At 52.9% G+C, this 17,268-nt stretch overlaps 1 protein-coding gene across 1 annotated transcript in view; it reads right to left on the bottom strand.

The window, feature by feature from the left end:
- Window positions 1-2,184: 2,184 nt before the first annotated feature.
- Window positions 2,185-17,268, bottom strand: part of PDIA5 (protein disulfide isomerase family A member 5) — a 92,502-nt gene continuing 77,418 nt past the window's right edge. Inside the window, exons 13-17 of the mRNA XM_046002962.1 lie at window positions 16,819-16,979; window positions 13,720-13,850; window positions 9,565-9,635; window positions 2,827-2,961; window positions 2,185-2,424 (exon numbers count right to left, since the gene is read on the bottom strand). Of these exons, the coding sequence (XP_045858918.1) occupies window positions 2,344-2,424; window positions 2,827-2,961; window positions 9,565-9,635; window positions 13,720-13,850; window positions 16,819-16,979 (579 nt within the window). The 3' untranslated portion in view covers window positions 2,185-2,343. The remainder of the gene's footprint in view (window positions 2,425-2,826; window positions 2,962-9,564; window positions 9,636-13,719; window positions 13,851-16,818; window positions 16,980-17,268) is intronic.

Here is a 17,268-nt window from a genome sequence, read left to right as displayed (position 1 = left end):
ATGGGGGATGCAGAGGAAGGCGGGAAGCTAAGGCAAACCAGCGGGGAGGGGACATAGAAGTAGTAACCCAAAGGATAGAAATTGAGGTGAAGGTTATGTCAAAGCCCAGAAAGAAGATTGGGAATCAGTTCTCCCCTAACCCACAGACACTTCCTGCAGAGAAATCTGCCTGCAAATGTAGGGTCCGGGGGAACCGAGGCGGGTGAGATGACAGCAGGTCCTCAAGGAGCAGGGAGGGGGTCTGCACTGAAGATCAATGAACTTCACATGAAACAAGCGTGGGCATGAGGAACGGGACTAACTAGATGCCACAGTACTGACACTGTCTGTGCAGAGCTCCGGAACGGGGGAATGGAGGTGAAGGCTGGGAGAGAGTGTACAGATGAGGGTGGGGTGGGGAGTGGAGGTAGGGTGTCCAGAGAGGCCACTGCCCGGAGCTGGGGTGAACTTGCTCAGGTCATGCCCAAAGTCATGGTAAGCACTAGACATTCTGACAATGCCTTATAATGATCAAATCCTGCAGAAGAGGATGCCATTTCCCAGTGCTTTCAAGCCCACACCAAGAAGCCAGGCCAGGCAAACCTGACCTTGAGGCTCAGAATAGACAAAAAGAAAGCCCCACACCTTGAAGGTGGGCACCAGTTGTCCTCAGTCGGGAAGTGGCTTTTGTTAGGTATTGTTTTAAAGATGCAGTTAAAAACATTTTTTTTTTTTTTGAACACACAAGCAAATATGTTCCTCCCACAAAGCCTCCAAGTCAGCATTAGGGAAAAAGCATGTCTGTGCACACATAGGCTCTCGGGAGCCCCTTGTAGGAATGGGTGCACACTACACGGTGTCAGGATTACGTGCCTCCTTGTATGGCCGCCTACAGTACCCAGCAGGAGTGCAGGACATGTGCTTAAATGCATGCCTCTTTCTTTCATGCCCATTCACCGGAGGCAAGACTAGGGCCACTGCTGAGAAAGTGGGCCACTGCTGAGAAAGTGCGTGCTTAGGAGAAAAGAAGCAAGGCTCAAGCGGCAGGGGGTGGACTGGGGAGCTGGGAACCTCCAATTTCACCTGAAGGAGCCTTGGCACCTGTCAGCACAGCCATGAGGAGCTCTGCGGCTCTGTGCTATTGGTCCCCTCTCAGCGGACCCATTAGCAGGAAGGCTGGAGGCCACTGGGAGGGGGCCAGGCTAGGAAACAGGGCTGTTCCTGAAGGCCAAGTTGCCAACAGAAACACGCAAGTGAGAAGCTAAGCACGCGGCTTGGGCAACCCATCTTCTGAACTGCCCAAATCCAAGGCTTGGATGGCAGCTTATAAGTCAAGTCAAGACAGAGGAAGCAGGGGCCGTTCTACCCCCTAAGCAGACAAGACACAGGACAGGGTTCTCCAGCTCCAAGGGCTCCAGAGGCTGGTGTTAAGTCACCCAGCAATGCAGAAAGCACAACTGGTATAAACGCCAGTCGGGAGAGAGATGGAATGAAGGAAGGAAGCAGAGTGAGACACTGGGGTAGACCAGGCACCTGGGTGGCGTCCCTTCACAGAGAACATGGGAGTATGTCTGGAGGTTACTGTGGCAGGTGAGGGGGTGCTGACCCAGCACCTGCATGCCTATGGAGAATATGCCACCCATGTCTGCCCCTTCCAGTGTGCAGAGCAAGCAGCGGCACAAAGATCCCTCTCCTACTCCATTCTAGAAGCCCCTTTGAGCCTGGGCTTGACCACTGCACTCAACTCTGGATTGGAGAGTCAGCTTTTTTGTGAAGGGAGAGCAGGGAGGACTAGAGAGAGGAAAAGACAAGAAATGGTTGAAGAAAGAGAAACATGTAAATGAAGTCCAGGAAAACACACCCAAGCTGAAACTGAAATGATCCAGAAAAAGCTAGTACTAAGTGACCGTTAGCTTCAGCAGCCCATTTTCTAATTATCTTAACATACTTCCTCCCCAAACCAGTCATTTCTAACGGGACATGCTGTGGTCCGATCTCTCCGTCCTGATTTCCAATGGTTGAGAGGGGCAGTGTCCCACGCCATCCTCCTTGTGCCCACTCTCCACCCTCACGTGTCTCTCCCAGGCAGATGGGACACTGGCGTGCAGCTAGCTCCCCACCTCCCAGGAGAGGGCAAGGCATGAGGGACAACACGAGTATCCACCTCTTCATCTCTGTTAGTACAGGCTCTGTGGAAAGAACCCATACCACCAAACAATCGGTTTAATTTTATTTCAAAAGTTGTACAAAATGGCCATAAGCGGCTATAAAAAATTTTGTCTTTTGAACATGTGGAAATTCAGAAAGAACAACAAAACAGGTATCATTCACAGTGTAATGGAAAAGCTTTCTCTGAGGCAGAAATTACAACTCTTCCTTCTTCTTCCCTAGTCTCTCATGGTCTCCTTCCCGGAGCGTTCGAATAAAATTGGTAAACCCCAATTCCTGTAGGGAAGGGGAAGAGAAGGAGAAAAAAGCCTTTAACCCCTGATGCAGATGTGCACCTTCTCCCCCTCTCCCCTTTTCCTGACCCTCCAGGTGCTCACTCCTCTGGACACAGAGAAGTGGCCAGTAGAGGCAGCTGGCCATGTCGGGAGGGCGCGCCTGGCTACAGAGGAGTCCTTGCCACCCCACCCCTGGAACCCACCCAGGCTCTGGGAGCTGGACTCCAGGACAATCTCAGGGGGGCACTCTCCCAGCCAGGCCCATAGCCCTTGCCTTCCCAGCGGCATGCACATGGCTGACTTCTGCGGTGTCTGGGAAGTCTCCCAGACTTGCTGCCCTTCTCAGGGGCTGTCTCTCTGCCCAACAGAAAGAGCTCAGGGCAGATGCTTCTCCCCAGCTTACCGTCCGATCGCTGTCATACTTCTCTGCAAACTTCCCATAGTGGTAGTAGTGGAATGTGGGGTAGGCCTTGACGGCTTCCTGCTGACACAGGTCCTGGTTCTTCTCTTTGACACAGTCCACAGCAGCACAGGCAATCTGCAGGCCCGGAGAAAGGCTGGGTCAGCGCAGGCGGCCTCCCGTTTGAGACCCGAGGCCTGGACCCTATGCTCATGGATCACGCTTTGGGCCCACGTCGTGTGCTTTCTCTGATTTCTCTCAATAGCGACAAAGAGCTCAACCAGAGCCTCCCCAGCTCAGAGCTCCATTGAGACCGCCACAGCTTGCTTCCAGTTCTCAAGGCAGATGGGTAAGGTTAGGGGACTCAGCTTGCAGGGGCCTCAGACCACCCTTTAAAATCAAGAGCATAGGGGCGCCTGGGTGGCTCAGTGGGTTAAGCCGCTGCCTTCGGCTCGGGTCATGGTCTCAGGGTCCTGGGATCGAGTCCTGCATCAGGCTCTCTGTTCTCTGCTTGGCAGGGAGCCTGCTTCCCTCTCTCTTTCTCTCTGCCTGCCTCTCTGCCTACTTGTGATCTCTCTCTCTCTCACTATCAAATAAATAAATAAAATCTTAAAAAAAAAATCAAGAGCATAATGGCTATCAAGGAAATGATGATCTGAGAACATTTGTAAACACTGCAGGTTTTGTGATGCTTTCTGTGAGGCATGGTGGGACTCATTCATTTATCAACTAACACTTCCCGAACATCTGTTTGGGGAGGCAGCAGAGTACCAAGGTTAAGAACAAGCGCTTTGAAGGCGAGTTTCCGAAGTGCAAATCTGGGCTTGGCAGCATAGTAAGACTTTCGGAAAATGACCTAGTCTCTTGGTACCTCAGTTTCTTCATCTGTAAAATGGGGGTAATAACAATACCTAAGTGATCAGGCTATTATGAGGACTGAGCAAGAGAATCCAGGGGAGGTGACTCAGCACAGGACCTGGCACATGGTTAGTAGTCAGTAAGTGTTCACTGCTCTCTTAATCACTCCTACGGGCCCCAGACACAAGCTCTGCCCCTAGTAGGGGCTCAGTGTCTTGTCAGAGGGTCAGTGGGAAACAATTCCAAGGCATGGGAGGTATGAGGTGATGGAGGAGGTCCAGGGTGCCAAGGGGAGGGGCACAGAGGTGCTCTACACGTTTGCCATCTGAGCAGTGGCCTGAAGGAGGAAAAAGAAGTTCCAGCTGGGGGGGGCACATTCCAGGGACCGGAAGAACTCAGCATGACCAAAGCAAATGGCATTTTCAGTTAGAAGGAGGTTCCCAAATTGGCCACTAGCCTCTTCCTGCCTGTCTAGCAAATTCCACAGTCTGGTAGTTTTTCCTTATTTTTTACCGTTCTTTTAAAATAAGAGGGTATAAAGCAGACCTGGGGAACCTTCTGTCTGTTGAAGGTCAGAAAGCAGGGAAGGAGGAGAGAAGGTCGCTTTATGGCAACACACCAAACGCAAGCATTGCAGAAGCAGGGCGGGCAGCTTCTGATAAGAGTGAGCATGTACCCAAGGGCTGCTTATGTGCTAGCGGTACACGGGTGACCTTGAAGAAGCCCGGCCATTTAGTGACTGCCACTCTTACCGAAGGAAAGCAGTTAATAGATACATAACAAGTGAGATCATTTTAGAGCCTGGTGAATGCTCTGAAGAAATTAAAAGAGGGTGATTCAAGACAATAGCCAGAGGGGCTGCTTTATGGCCAAGGAGGCCTTTCCCAGGAGACAGGATTTGATCTACAACCCGAGTCAGGACTAGGCAGCAGGTGCAAGAAGTCCCGAGCAGGAAGCTCGGTGCAAGAAGCCCGGGGGGGGGGGGGGGGGGACCAGCCCACACCAGGACTGCAGGGGACTGAGCACGCAGCCTCCAGGAACCAGAGCCCATTAAGGCATTCCGACTGAACTATCACCATGCTTGAAATGTCAAGTGATTACATAGTCACAGCTCACGTGGTTCTACAGCTACAGGTTCTTCCCATGGGGATGGGGGCCCCCTTTCCAAGTAGAAGAACCCTGCAGGCCACCGACGGTCCTGGTTGCTGCTCGCTGACCTGGTGCCCAGGTGAGCAGGAACCCCGCTCTGCAGGCAGGGGGGGGCGACAGAGTGCGGAGCGAGGGGCAGCCTCCCCTCCTGTCACCAGTGGGCCACCAGCGCCACCCCCCACCCTCCCGCTCTGCTGCTTCCCTCCCACCTCAGCTACAGAACGTCTGTACGATAAGACTTCTTAGAGCCGAGTTTGCAAACTCGCTGCACACGATCCGTATCTGGCTCTCAGTCCTGTTCTATTTGGCCCACATAGAATTTAACAACAACAAAAAAAATAAACCTGAATTAGCTGCCAACCTAGAAAAAGAGCCAGAAGATTTTATATAAAAGTTTGGCTCTCCAGCTTCTGTGTGAAAGCCAGATTGGACGGCATTCGCCCTGCATTCCCGCAGGCAGCCACTGGCTGCAGCGGAGGGCAGCTGTCTCTGTGGGGCAGGTTCAACGAGCCGCTGGCTGGCGTCCGCCCTGAGCCTGATTCACCGGGCCGGCAGACGGGCCCCTGCAGGCTTCTGAGAACCCCAGCTCACCCTCTAAAGTGCTCTCTGAATTATTTAGAAACACGAGGCAGATGCTCTCTGCTGGAGGCAGAGCTCCAGCTCCTGGGGCCCAGCCCGGGGTAGGTGGCGCACCCCAGGCAGCCCTCTGTGTCCGGCCCCCCACGAGGGGCCAAGGCTCTCTGCTAGGCTGAGGAAGTGTTTGATGAGGGTTGCTCTGGGTGGCGGCTCCCCCTGCATCTGCTTTAAATTATGAATTTAATTTGTATACATGCCCCGAAGCTGTGGGAAATACAGGGTACAGTTTTATAAATCGACTAAATTAAAAATGTGTACTTATTTCGAATCCCCTAAACTAGCTGACAGCCACATACACATGGAGTGCTGTCCTGGCTGCAAAGGCTCCTCCACACTCCATTTCTATAGGAGGAGAGGAGTCAAGTGTGGCTCTTTCTCATGGAAGCAGCTTAGACTCTGGAAAGGAGACAGCAAATAAACCTCTTCTCACCTATCCCAATTTCTCCTGTCTGGATGCCTGCCCCCCACCCCACACCCACTCTAGGTTTAGACGGGCTGAACTGTCACTGAAGGTACACGATCATTTCGAGATTTGTTCTGCCATAGTGGGTGTCCTGCCATGACCCCTTAGCCAAACACTTGCCACTGGCACCCATAATTCTTGGCTGCAGGGAGCCCCATGGAAGGCCGGTGTTGGCCGGAACTTGAGCACAGGTCTCCTGGCTTCCTTGACCTTTGGGTGAGGCGATTCTGTCCCTGGTGAAGCCTCCAGGGCTGAACCCAATTACGCATGCACTAATCTGTTCATTAATACACCTGTTCTGGCTCCTGTCCTGACTGTCCCCTCTTCCTCCATTCCTGAGGCTGTGGCCTGAGACCATTTCCCAAATAAACGCCCTACAAACGAGTCCCAGAACCTGAGTCTGCTTCTGGGAGACCTCTGACAATGCCTGTTTATCTGGTTCTGAGCTGCCCCTTCCCAGCTGAGCGACTTTGGGAGAGCTTTGAACCTCTCGAAGATTCAATCTCTTCTTGTGTAAAATGGGGACAGAGAATACTTAGTTGCTTATGCTACTGTGACTACTACAAGGACATGACATAACCCTCTTAAGCATCAGTGTAAGTAAGAGGAGTTTTCTGAAAATATCAAATGCTACTGTGTGGTCATTCAGTCAACATTTAACGAGGTTGAGGGGGTCAAGGCTGGAGGGAATTCAAGGACCAATGAGGTCTCTACCCTCAGGGAGCTTTCCTTTCTGATGGACAGACAGCCTTGTCAACGCAAGGGAGTACACAAACTGTGGCCAAAGTTACAGCAGCTCCCTCTGCCTCAGGGCGCCTGTCCTGGGATGAGCTTCCCACTTCGCTGGCCAGCCTCACCCAGGGTGGGGACACCTGGATCTGCCGTGAGAGATGAGCCCCACCTTGCCGGCCCAGTGGAACCCTGCCCCTGCCTGCATCGGCCAGACTTCCACCTCAGGCCCGTGACCTCTGTGGCCCCTTCTCTATGGCCTTCAGTGCCAACATGAGCAGCACGCGGCCCTCTCTCCAGCCAGTGTGTCAACTTACAAGTTCCCTAGTAAGCTCCTGGGAGGGGGGGAGGCTCCCCACCTAAAATATGAGCTGCCTCATGCGGCTTTATTGATTCAGTAAAATAAATCTCTGCAGGAGCTAATATTGACTCTGGCTATGAAAATGGAAGTGAACAACCAACAGCATATTGATTGGGGAAGGAACAGGGACTGGCTTCTGGGTGTGTTGGGGGGTGGAATACAATTCTAACTAAGAGGTAGCAGCACAGGGTTTCTGGAAGAAGTGGGAGTCAAGAGACTCTGTTCTGGTTGTCAGCGACCAGCGGCTGGCTGTTCCTGGGCAAGGGACACAGCTCCTCTCTGGGCCGTGACCCCCATGAGCAGGAGAGGGCTGGATGGGCCACTGGACCCCAAACACCGGCCACTGGCCAGTACGAGAGGCAACTCTTAAAAATTACAAATTCCTGGGGTGTCTAGGTGGCTCAGTCGGTTAAGCATCCAACTCTTGATTTTGGCTCAGGTCATGATCTCAAGGGTTGTGAGACTGAGCCCCATGTCGGGTTCTGCACTGAGTGTGGAGTTTGCTTAGGATTCTCCCCCTCCCTCTCTAAAAAAAAAGGAAGGAAGGAAGGAAGGAAGGAAGGAAGGAAGGAAGAGGGAGGGAAGGGGGGAAGGAGAGGAAGAGAGAGACAGAGAGAAAGATAGATAAATATTACAAATTTCTAGAACCACCCCTAGACCCCTGATGGGACAGTTCTAGGATGGCACCCAGCAGTTGTGACATGGGTAACTTTAGTTCCCGGGCCGAGAACGAATGCTCCCCTAGTGTTACCGAGAGTCATGTCCAGGAACCCCAGGCCTGCCAACTGCCTGGCAGAGAGGACACGAGATTAAATGTGTTCCTGGAAACGAGTGAGGGTAATCTCTAGCTTGGGATAAAGAGAGCTGGAAGGAGAGAAGAGAGGAAGTAACAGGGACTGACCCCAGGAAAAGGCCAGTAACATTACTGTCCCAAGCTGAGACAATTAAGCAAAGGCATTTCAGTGTCTTGGAGAAGGAGGGCTCCCTGTGGAAATGGAGTTCCTGTGCATCAGCAGAGGGGAGAAAGGAAGAGGAGGACTGGCCATTGGCTGCTCACTGTGGGCACAGCCAGCCTGGCCCCACCTGGACTGAGGTGATCCCTTCACAGACCCTGGAGCCATAGAGACCTTAGCAGCCCAGGGACAGGGAGACCCCACACCTCAGCCACTTTACTGTCTGTCCAGAGTTTTCCAGGTGAGAGGTGATGGGTGTCAATGTGGACTGACTGCCAGTCCTATGCTGGCTGCAGGGAGCAAAGGCTTCCCCACACCAACTAACACCCAGACTGTGAGGGAGTCGTGCCGGAACTGAACCTGGGTGGCAGAGGGGTCTGGATGGGGAGGGAGATGGAAGACAGGAAGCCCCTTCTTGCCACGCCCCTCTCAATACAGGCCAAGGGGCAGACAAAGGAGAAAAGATTTCTGGTCCTTATATTCCCTCCTGATGTGATGAAGGAAGCCTCAAGGCATAGCCAGACTTTGTGGGTGACAACAGGACATCCTGAGTCCAGGGAAGGGTCCAGGGATCTGAGTCCCAAGTTTGTCCCCCTCCCCACACATGTCCCTGTGACCCAGCCTGGCTCCCTCTGACCTTCTGTCCCTGTACAGTGCTTACATGCCGTCACTATCACCCCACCCAGAGCCAACTCTGGCATGTCCTGGCGTGTGTGCCCAGCCTGCTCTAGCTGCACCTAAGGACCCCAACCGGAGCACACGCATGCAGCTTTGGGTTGGGTGTGTATCAGCATGCTTCTGAGGCCTGGTGGGGGACAGGTTCCCACAACAGAGTCCCAGGCTGGGAAGAGTCTTCATGATCATCTATAGCAGGATGCCAACCTTGGTGAGAGGAGAACTCAAGGGCTGAAGAGTCGACAGGACTTCTCCAAGCCACATGGTTCAGCAGCAGTCAAGCTGCACCGTGCCTGAGCTCCAGGTCTGCCCCTGCCACGCCATCCCTCAGCCCCGGAGTCACACATTGCCCTCACCTAGTGGTAGCCCACACTGCCCTGGCTGCTGGAGCTGCCTGGGGAGGTGCCTGGGGGTGCCCTCTCCCCACACTTTAATCCAATTTGCAGTTCTAGCTTGTTAATTTTATGCTTCATCAGTCGGCAGCTGCATGAGCCTTTTACTTCGGCGGAACGAGGCTCTGCAGACAGCCTTGCCCTCCTCCACCTTGACTGCCTCCAGTTCACTTTTGTTGGATATTTTTTATTTGTATTTTCAATTACATAAGTAATGCATGACTACAAATCCTACTGTAAAAAGATTCAAATGCTAAAAATAAGCAGGTGACCCCTTTTCCAGCCCCCTCTTCCCAGGAAGGGCTGAAATAGTTCAGGGTACCCCTTTCAGCTAGCTGATTCTTCAGCAGACACTCAGCCTGCCCAATCCTGCCTTATGAAAAGAATGTCCTGGTTCCCAGGAATTCCCTGATCTCAGCAGAGTCTATTCAGGAAAGGGAGCTGAAGCGGAAGGGAGGGAAGTAGAGGAACCGAGGGCTGAGCAAAGTCAGGGGCAGGACAAGAAATGAAGAAGGGTATCCTTACCTTTCGGTCCTCTTTGAAGACGTTGGCGGTGGCCGTAAAGTGTGGGATGACTTTCTTACAGTGCGGGCACCCTGCGGGGGAGGGGAAGGATCAAGTGTTGTGCGTGAGGGAGGCTGCAGGGCCAAGGGTCCTTCCTGGCACTGACAGAGAAGCCTTTCCAGGGGCTTCCCTCCATCCAACAGCAGGTGAGGGTTCATCTGACTTCCACCCCTTACACACCAGACTATCAGGGTCCATGTGTCAACCCAGCCACTCAAACACTGCCCTGTGTGTCTGCTGTCAGCACAAGGACTTTGGAGAGAGGTTCCTGTACAAACGTCAGGTCTGCTCTTGCGTAGGGCCTACCATCCCATCCTCCCGTCACACACCGGGGCTGAAGAGGCTGGGGGTGGGGGAGACAGTTGCTGCGGTCTTGCTCTGCAAGCTCCTTCCACAGAGGGCTGCCCTTGGAGCCAGCATAGAGGGGGGAGCTCTGGGCTTGGAAAAGAAGGATGTGTGCTCAGGATTCTCTGAGCCTGTCACAGAGTCCCCTTCTTCTTCCCTAGGGACCGCGGTACATACTGTCCACTTCATAGCTGAGAGAACGGGACTGGGAAAGGTGTGGGAGGAGGAACCACTCCACCTGAGCCCCCCCCCGCTCAATCCCCACCCCGGACCACATGGCCAAACCGAGCCTCTGGTCCTCCTGCTAGCCTTCCACCCTTCGCTCTACAGTCCACCTGAACCTGCGATTCAGGGACGGGAGATCCAAGATCAGGCTGAAAGGAGGATAAGCTACAGTGAGTCCCCAACGCTTCTTAGGGCCCGGGTTCCTGACTGAGGGAAGAGGCTGGTCACAATGGACAAGGATCCATAACTGCAGAGGCCCTGGGTGTGACAGTGGCGCAAATGTCACCTGACATGACAGACCCCCTTTCCTGGCAACCTCCCTCAGCATTAGCTGATCCAAACCCAAGCCCCCCTCCTGTAACCATTCCCCAGCCGCTGCACACAACTGCCAGGAGCATAGAACTGCTCTGAGGGAGGAGTTCCCTGACACTGGTAATTAATTCTGATCAAAACACAGGTGGGAGAGGCCAAATGACCCCCAGGGAGAGCTGGCAAAACAGTCGGGCCAGCCAAGGTGGGGAACAGAAATGGTTTTGCTCATCTGCTTTCTCTCTTGTTAAAGTAAGACAATAATGACTAGCATTTCAAAGAGTTTTGTGAAACCAAATTAAGGCTAGACTACAACTTTAATATGCATTTAACATTTGAGCCAATTCCTGAGATGGGCGGGGCCCCCCATACTGCCGGCTGGCGGAGCAGCTAGCTGGCCCCAGAGCAGTGTGGACCGTGATGGGGAGGGCAGTCAGGGGATTGTGCCCACATCCGCTGCAGGTGTGGGGAAGAGAGCTGGGCTGCCTATGGGTTCTAGCAGCACCGCATGCGACAGAGTGCCTGTGGCAGATCTAAAGGATGGTTGTTGAACTGGCTCAATGGCAATTATATATGAACACTTTACTAATTTGACCCAGTGGAGGGAACAATACTCAGATTCATGAAAATGTTACACTCAAAAGGAACGATGGTTTATACATTTCAAAACATTCAGAGGGCACAGTGTGCTGGCTGACAAGGCTTGTCAGAGCACCAGCCCTGTGGCCCCTAGAGGTCCCTCGGGAGTGGCACATGGATGCCCCACTAACAGCGTTAGGCTGGCTGGAAATAAGTCATCCCCTCCCCCCAAATCTGGTTTCACTATTAATTTTTCCTTTTAAGCTCTTTGCTTACTGAAAGTATAAAGGCAACTATCAGCTTAGAGCAAATTCCTATTACCATCAATTTAAAGTATCTAGGTCTCGGATTAATCACCTGGTGCATTTAATTTTACCATTATCGAAAAGAAAAGGCAAGGCAATGGGTAACTGAAGGGGAGGTTGTTTTAGAAAGGGCATGACGACGTTTCCCAGGGGTCTCAGGTGGGTCAGAAGAGACATGATTTTTTAACTGCGGCTCTTTAAAAAGGTATCACCTTTCTGTAGCAGGAAACCAAAGAAGACTTCCAGATCGGGGAGTCAGAAACAAAGACCTAGGACAGGATAGAAAGTTCCATAGCTGGAGACTCAGCAGGCCGTCCTAAGAAGGGCAGTCACCGGGACCAGACCACTGAGAGCAAAGTGTGTGTGTGTGGGGGGGGGGGGGGGAGGGGTGGCAATGTTGGAATAGGAGAGAACAAGGAAACAGCTGGAGGAAGATCTGTGTAGAAACTGGGGAAGCTGGAGGGAGGGGGAGGCGGGAGGCTGGGTACATGGGGGAGTTGGGAAGCAAGGGACAAGGTGGGGAGGTAGGAAGTGGGGCAGGGAAGCAGGAGGTGGGAGGGAGACTGGGGAACGCTATGGGGGTTGGCTTTTGCTCTCACTTCACACCTACCTTTACCAGGGGTGTGACCTTCCTGTAGTATTGGTTCTTTATATGTAAATAAGCATCAAGAGGTATTACATAATACATAAATATGTATTATTTTTGTAATTGAAAAAAGTTTTGAAAGACTTGTCTTTGGATAGATCCACTTCCCTGATGAACATGTCTCAGGAATCTGGAGCAGATTCAGGAATCAGGGACAGGAACATGCAGTGGAGGAAAAGGGAACCTCTAGGTGTGAGGCCCTTTGACAGAAGCTGAGTCATGGGGTGAAGCGGCCCCGAGTGGGGTTGTTTCTTGCCAGAGCAGACTAGGAGGCCCTTGAGGCCAAGCAGGGACCACATCTCCTTCCTTTGTATCCTGGGCCCCAGATACCACCCAGCACCCAGTGGTTCTGTGAGAGGGGTCATCAGTAGCCCAGAGGGTAGGAGTCCTGACTCCAGAGGTCTGGGGGAAGAGGGGAGCATTTCTGGGGGGAAAGTATTTAGTCTGGACATACAAAAGTCCACCCAGTAGCCGGTCAAGGACCTTGACTTGTGTGGCCAGGCCTTCACTGCTGCTGGGGAAGCTCCTCCTCTCAGAACAAGGTCTGTGACAGAAAGAGCCCCTCTGTCATATGCTGCTCTGAGGCCTCGGGCTGGTGACATGCCCTCTGCTGTCTGTCCTGCATAGCCTGTTCTGCCCAGACAGAAGACAGCTTCTTAAACCCCACTCAGCCTTCTAGGCGTGCCTTAAGGACAGATGAGGACAGCAAGAGGCTCAGCAAGAAAGAACCCAAAGTCCCACTCCCACTTGGAGAACAAAAGGCAGAAACAGAGCGACAGGCTGGCTGCCGGGAGGGTGGAGGTCTGAGGCTGGGAAAGGTTGGCGGAGGCAGCCCCTCCCAAAAAGTGAGAGGGAGGAGAGGCATTAGGGATTACTGACACTGGAAAAGTGGGGCAGGAGGGGAGCCAACAGGAGGGCTGGCTACAAGCAAGCAGGTTTATGACTAGATTGAGTTGCCTGGCTTCTCTGCAGCGCGGAGCTTTATTATCCCCACTCCATTAAGCTGAGCTATAACCTGGGGGAGAGAGACAAGGCCAGCGGAAGAGTGGGAAATTCAAGAGCCTTCGCTGTTAAGTATCAATTAACTTCAAAATTTTATGCACAAAATCCAAAGGTCACAAACACACGTGTCACTTCCTCAACTTAAACTCTGATGAAAATGGGGATTGGGGGAAGCTAGCTCAGAAGAATGTAGTGTGCTCTTCCCACAGCCTCAAACCTGATGGCATCAAAGCCATGTGGGGAGGTCAGGGAGGTCAGGGAGGGGGCTGGGCTGGGGATGCTCAGGAAGACAAGGAAAGCAGAGGCCAAAATGGGTCAGCTAAATTCCAAGGTTTGAAGATGAAGTCAGTGCCTAGTGGGATGCCAGGGGAGCCAAGGGGTGGAAGGAAGGGGCAGGTGGGAGGCAGGCAGCCTGAAGATTCCAGGGACCGGAGGAGACTGAGCAACTTTATGGCAGTTCCTGCCACAAACAGAAGTGGATGGCTTTAGCACCGAGGGGAGAAAGGCTCCCCAGAAAGAGGGAGAGACCCTGACAGAACTGTCAGGAGGAGGCCCTGGATTTTGAAGGATATTAGCCTGGAAGGAGATAGCACAGAGGAGCTCAGAGTCTCCCTGTGGCTGCCCTGGTCACTGGGAGGGATCTTCTTGGTCTGGTCTGGCCCGCCCCTCTGCCTCACACCATGGTGAGCACCCCTAGCTACTCACAAGGGGCATAGAACATGACCAAAGTGTGCTTCTTCTTCTTCAGGGTCTCCCGGAAGTTGTCCCCAGCCAGGTGCAACACGCTGGTCTGCTGCTCTTCCCAGGTGGGCTCTGGGGGTGGCGGGGCCTCAGGGCTGCAGGAATGGGCAGGGGAGGGAGGGGAGACAGTCATAAGGAGAGGCTTGGGTGAGGGCAAACACTTCCACCCCCACCCAGAGGAGCACTCAAGAAGAAATCACTTCATATCCTTCCTAAAGTGTAATTCACAAGCTGAGTTTAAACACGAACAACTCTGTACCGTCTGCGGAGATACTGATTCCCTCCAAGGAGCCTATAAGGAAGCCATTTTGTGAAGGTGTGGGAGACCCGAGCCCCTTTTAGGGCGGGACACCTCTCCAGGTACCAGCTATCCTCTTGCATGGGGATAGAAGTTCCTTTGCCCGGGCTCCTGCGTCCCCAGGCCAGCCTGCTGGTGAGCACGTCATAGTCACCCACGGCACACCCCTTGTGCACAGCCTGGAAACACCACCAGACAGACTCACCAGTGCTCACCCTGCTCCTGGGTGACACGTCTCAGTCCTGCCTGAGGATGCTCAATCCTCAGCTCTGCCTGAGGATGCTTTCTGAGCTCCCAAAAGAACCGTTGTTTCTAGACAAGGCACCTATACGCTCTCTGAACTTCAGTTCCTTCATCAAGGAAAAAGGAATAAAAACTCTGACCTGGGCGCGATTGCATGGCTCAGTCAGTTGAGCTTGTGACTCTTGGTTTCGGCTCAGGTCGTGATCTCTCGTGGGACTGAGCCCTGCATCATGCGGGGCTCCGTGCTCAGTGGGGAGTCTGCCTGGGATTCTCCCCCCTGCCCCCACCCCGATGCGCACGTGTGCACTCTCTCTCTCTCAAATAAACAAATCTTAAAAAAACAAAAACTAAAAGCCCTGACCTCATAGGATCTGAGCATGAAATGGGCAGCAGATAAAAAGGCACTTGGCAAAGGCTGGGAGGGAATTACCACTTACGTAGGGATACGGTCAGTGACAGCTCCACATAGCAGCCGACATCAGAATAAAAACAGCTTCCTCCCTCTGAGCACTGCCACACCACACACCGTGCTAAGCACAGGAGTCTAATTTAATTCTCTAGACAAGTCTTTGGGAAAGTGTTTTCATTTTCCAGACGGGAAGCTGGGGCACAGTGGGGTCAAGCAAATGGCCCGGGGGCACCATCGGAGTGTAGGGCTCTCAGACTCCAAAACCTCTGCTTTTGCCCAAGTGCTTTTCAGGCGCTCAGCAGTAGGGACAACGCACAAAAGGGACACAGATCCTAGGGGCTCCCTACCTGCGTCCAGGCCACTCCAAATTCCCTGGGCTCTCTAACCACAAGTGCAAGCCCCAAGGACTTGCCTGAACCCTCACCTGGCTAATCCTCCCTGGGTACCAGCACCGGCCCCTGATGGAGGCTAGTGAGGCAGGTGGGAAGAGCAACCTGCTTCTGACACTGAGAGGCCCAAAAGGGTAAGTACCTCGTCTCTTCTGGAAGTGAACCACTGAACCTGCTCTCAGTGACGAGCAGGACAAAGCGGGAGGAGCTGAGACCAAGAGCTTGCTAGCACGCTCACCTCCTCGCAGGAGCCTCTCCTGAATCTAATGGTAACTTTGCTCCAATTCTATAAGCAGGTATTTCTCAAAACACTGTGGCTAAGGGTTCCAATTCCCAGCTCCCGAATCAAAGCCTCAGGGACAGCAGCCCCAGAATCTGTACTTTAAATGAGCACCTCAAAACCAGGTGATGCATGCATACACCCATTTGAGCACAAATGTCCTAATAAAGGAATTCAATTTGGACACTGCTATTTTGGACAGTTCTCATGTCACATTGTGACTCTAAAGTCTTGGTTTTCACTTGGGCATCCTAACGCTGGGTACCAGGGACCTCCGCAAAGGCTGGAATATGTCTTCTTTTACTTTATCTTCCCCTACCCCGTGCTAAAATGAGGAAATATTCTCAAATATTCAAGCTCTAGGTGTGTGTGAGAGAGAGTGTGTTTGTGTATGTGTGTGTGTGTGTGTTTCTTGGGGGAAGGGTGTAGACAGGAGAAAGTCTCCTTAACTATATCTTATCAATTTCTGCCTCTCAAGCAAGGCCTGGGACTTCCTCCGCACAGGGCAACTGTGTGACGCTTCCTCTCCCTCACAGGAGAGGGAAATGCTCAGGACTGTAGGTTCCAAAGACCATGGGGGAGTGGGAGGTCCTTGGCCTAGTAATTATGAGGCTACTCAAGTTCTCTGGACTTGTAGGCCATTATAGGTGAGCTGTGCTCTGCTCCCCATTCACATGTTAAAGTCCCAGCCCCCAAGTACCTTGGAATGTGACTGTCTTTGGAGATGGGGGTCTTTAGAGAAATAATTAAGTTCAGATGACATCACTGTGGTGGGCCCTACCCTAATCTTACAGGTGTCCTTAGAAGAGATTAGGACACAGAGGCAGAGGGAAGACCGTGTGAAGACACGGAGAGGAAGACAGCCAAGGAGACCAACCCTGCTGACATCTCATCTTGAACTTGTGGTCTGTGGAACTGTGAGAGAGTAAACTCCTGCTGTTGAGCTGTAAGTCTGTGTTTCCTGTTGTGGTAAATCAGCAAACTACTACACAGACTGAGGGAGCACTTGACTGTCTATGTTCTCAACCCCAAACTGCCACAGGCTGCCTTGTGGACACTCCCAGAGGTCCAGTCAACCACTAGCAGACCTGGGCCTGAACGAGTCCAGCTCTGAATGTCAAGAGCTGTGTAAACCCTTCAGCCATTTCAAGCAGATGGAGTAAGACGCCATGATGAAGCCTGGGGCTAGGACACAGGTAAAGGGGGTCCCTCAAGAAGAGAAACATGCCACCCACTGCCCCCGGTGCCAGTGAAACTGGCTGGATGAGGACACGTGGCCTGCACACCAGAGGTGGCTCTGGAACTGGGAAAGTCAAGTCCACCTTGGCTCCTGTGGCCCTGAGCCAAGGTCAGCAGCTCCTCAGGGCTCCTCTGCGTCCATGGGGCCAGCTCCAGGGGCCGGCGGCCAGGAGTCGGGATGTGCTGCTGAGCCTGCTACACTTACTTTCGCATCCAGTCAATAAAGTTCTTCTTTGTTCTGAGTGTAGGCACTGCAGATTTCTCTCCGTTCTTAAAATACTTCAGAGTGGGAAACTCGGAGATGTGGAATCTCTCTGCCAGGGCCTTGTTGACAGTGGCATCGACAGCTGCAAGGACACCAGAGCTCTGGGATGGGGGAGAGGCCAACCATGCATGACAGCCTCAGACGTGGTGCTGGCAGAAGATGAGCCCAGACGCCAGCCCCCAACCCCCCGGGACCTGCCAGCACTTCTCTGGGTGGCTGGCCCCGGGGCTCATACATCCCCAGGATACGTCCACTGGTGTCCACAGTTTATTTGTGGGCTGAAGGGAGACTTTTAAATCTGTCCTACCAACAGGGCTGTGTAGACTATGGTTGTTCCCAAGAGCCAAGGTCCCAGAGTAAAGAGGGTGAACTCTGGGGCTTCACCCTGGG

Source organism: Meles meles, chromosome 4, assembly GCF_922984935.1.
Source record: "Meles meles chromosome 4, mMelMel3.1 paternal haplotype, whole genome shotgun sequence".
Classification (NCBI taxonomy): Eukaryota; Metazoa; Chordata; class Mammalia; order Carnivora; family Mustelidae; genus Meles; species Meles meles.
The sequence above is the reverse complement of the archived record's forward strand: the minus strand, read 5'-3'. Positions and strand labels throughout refer to the sequence as shown.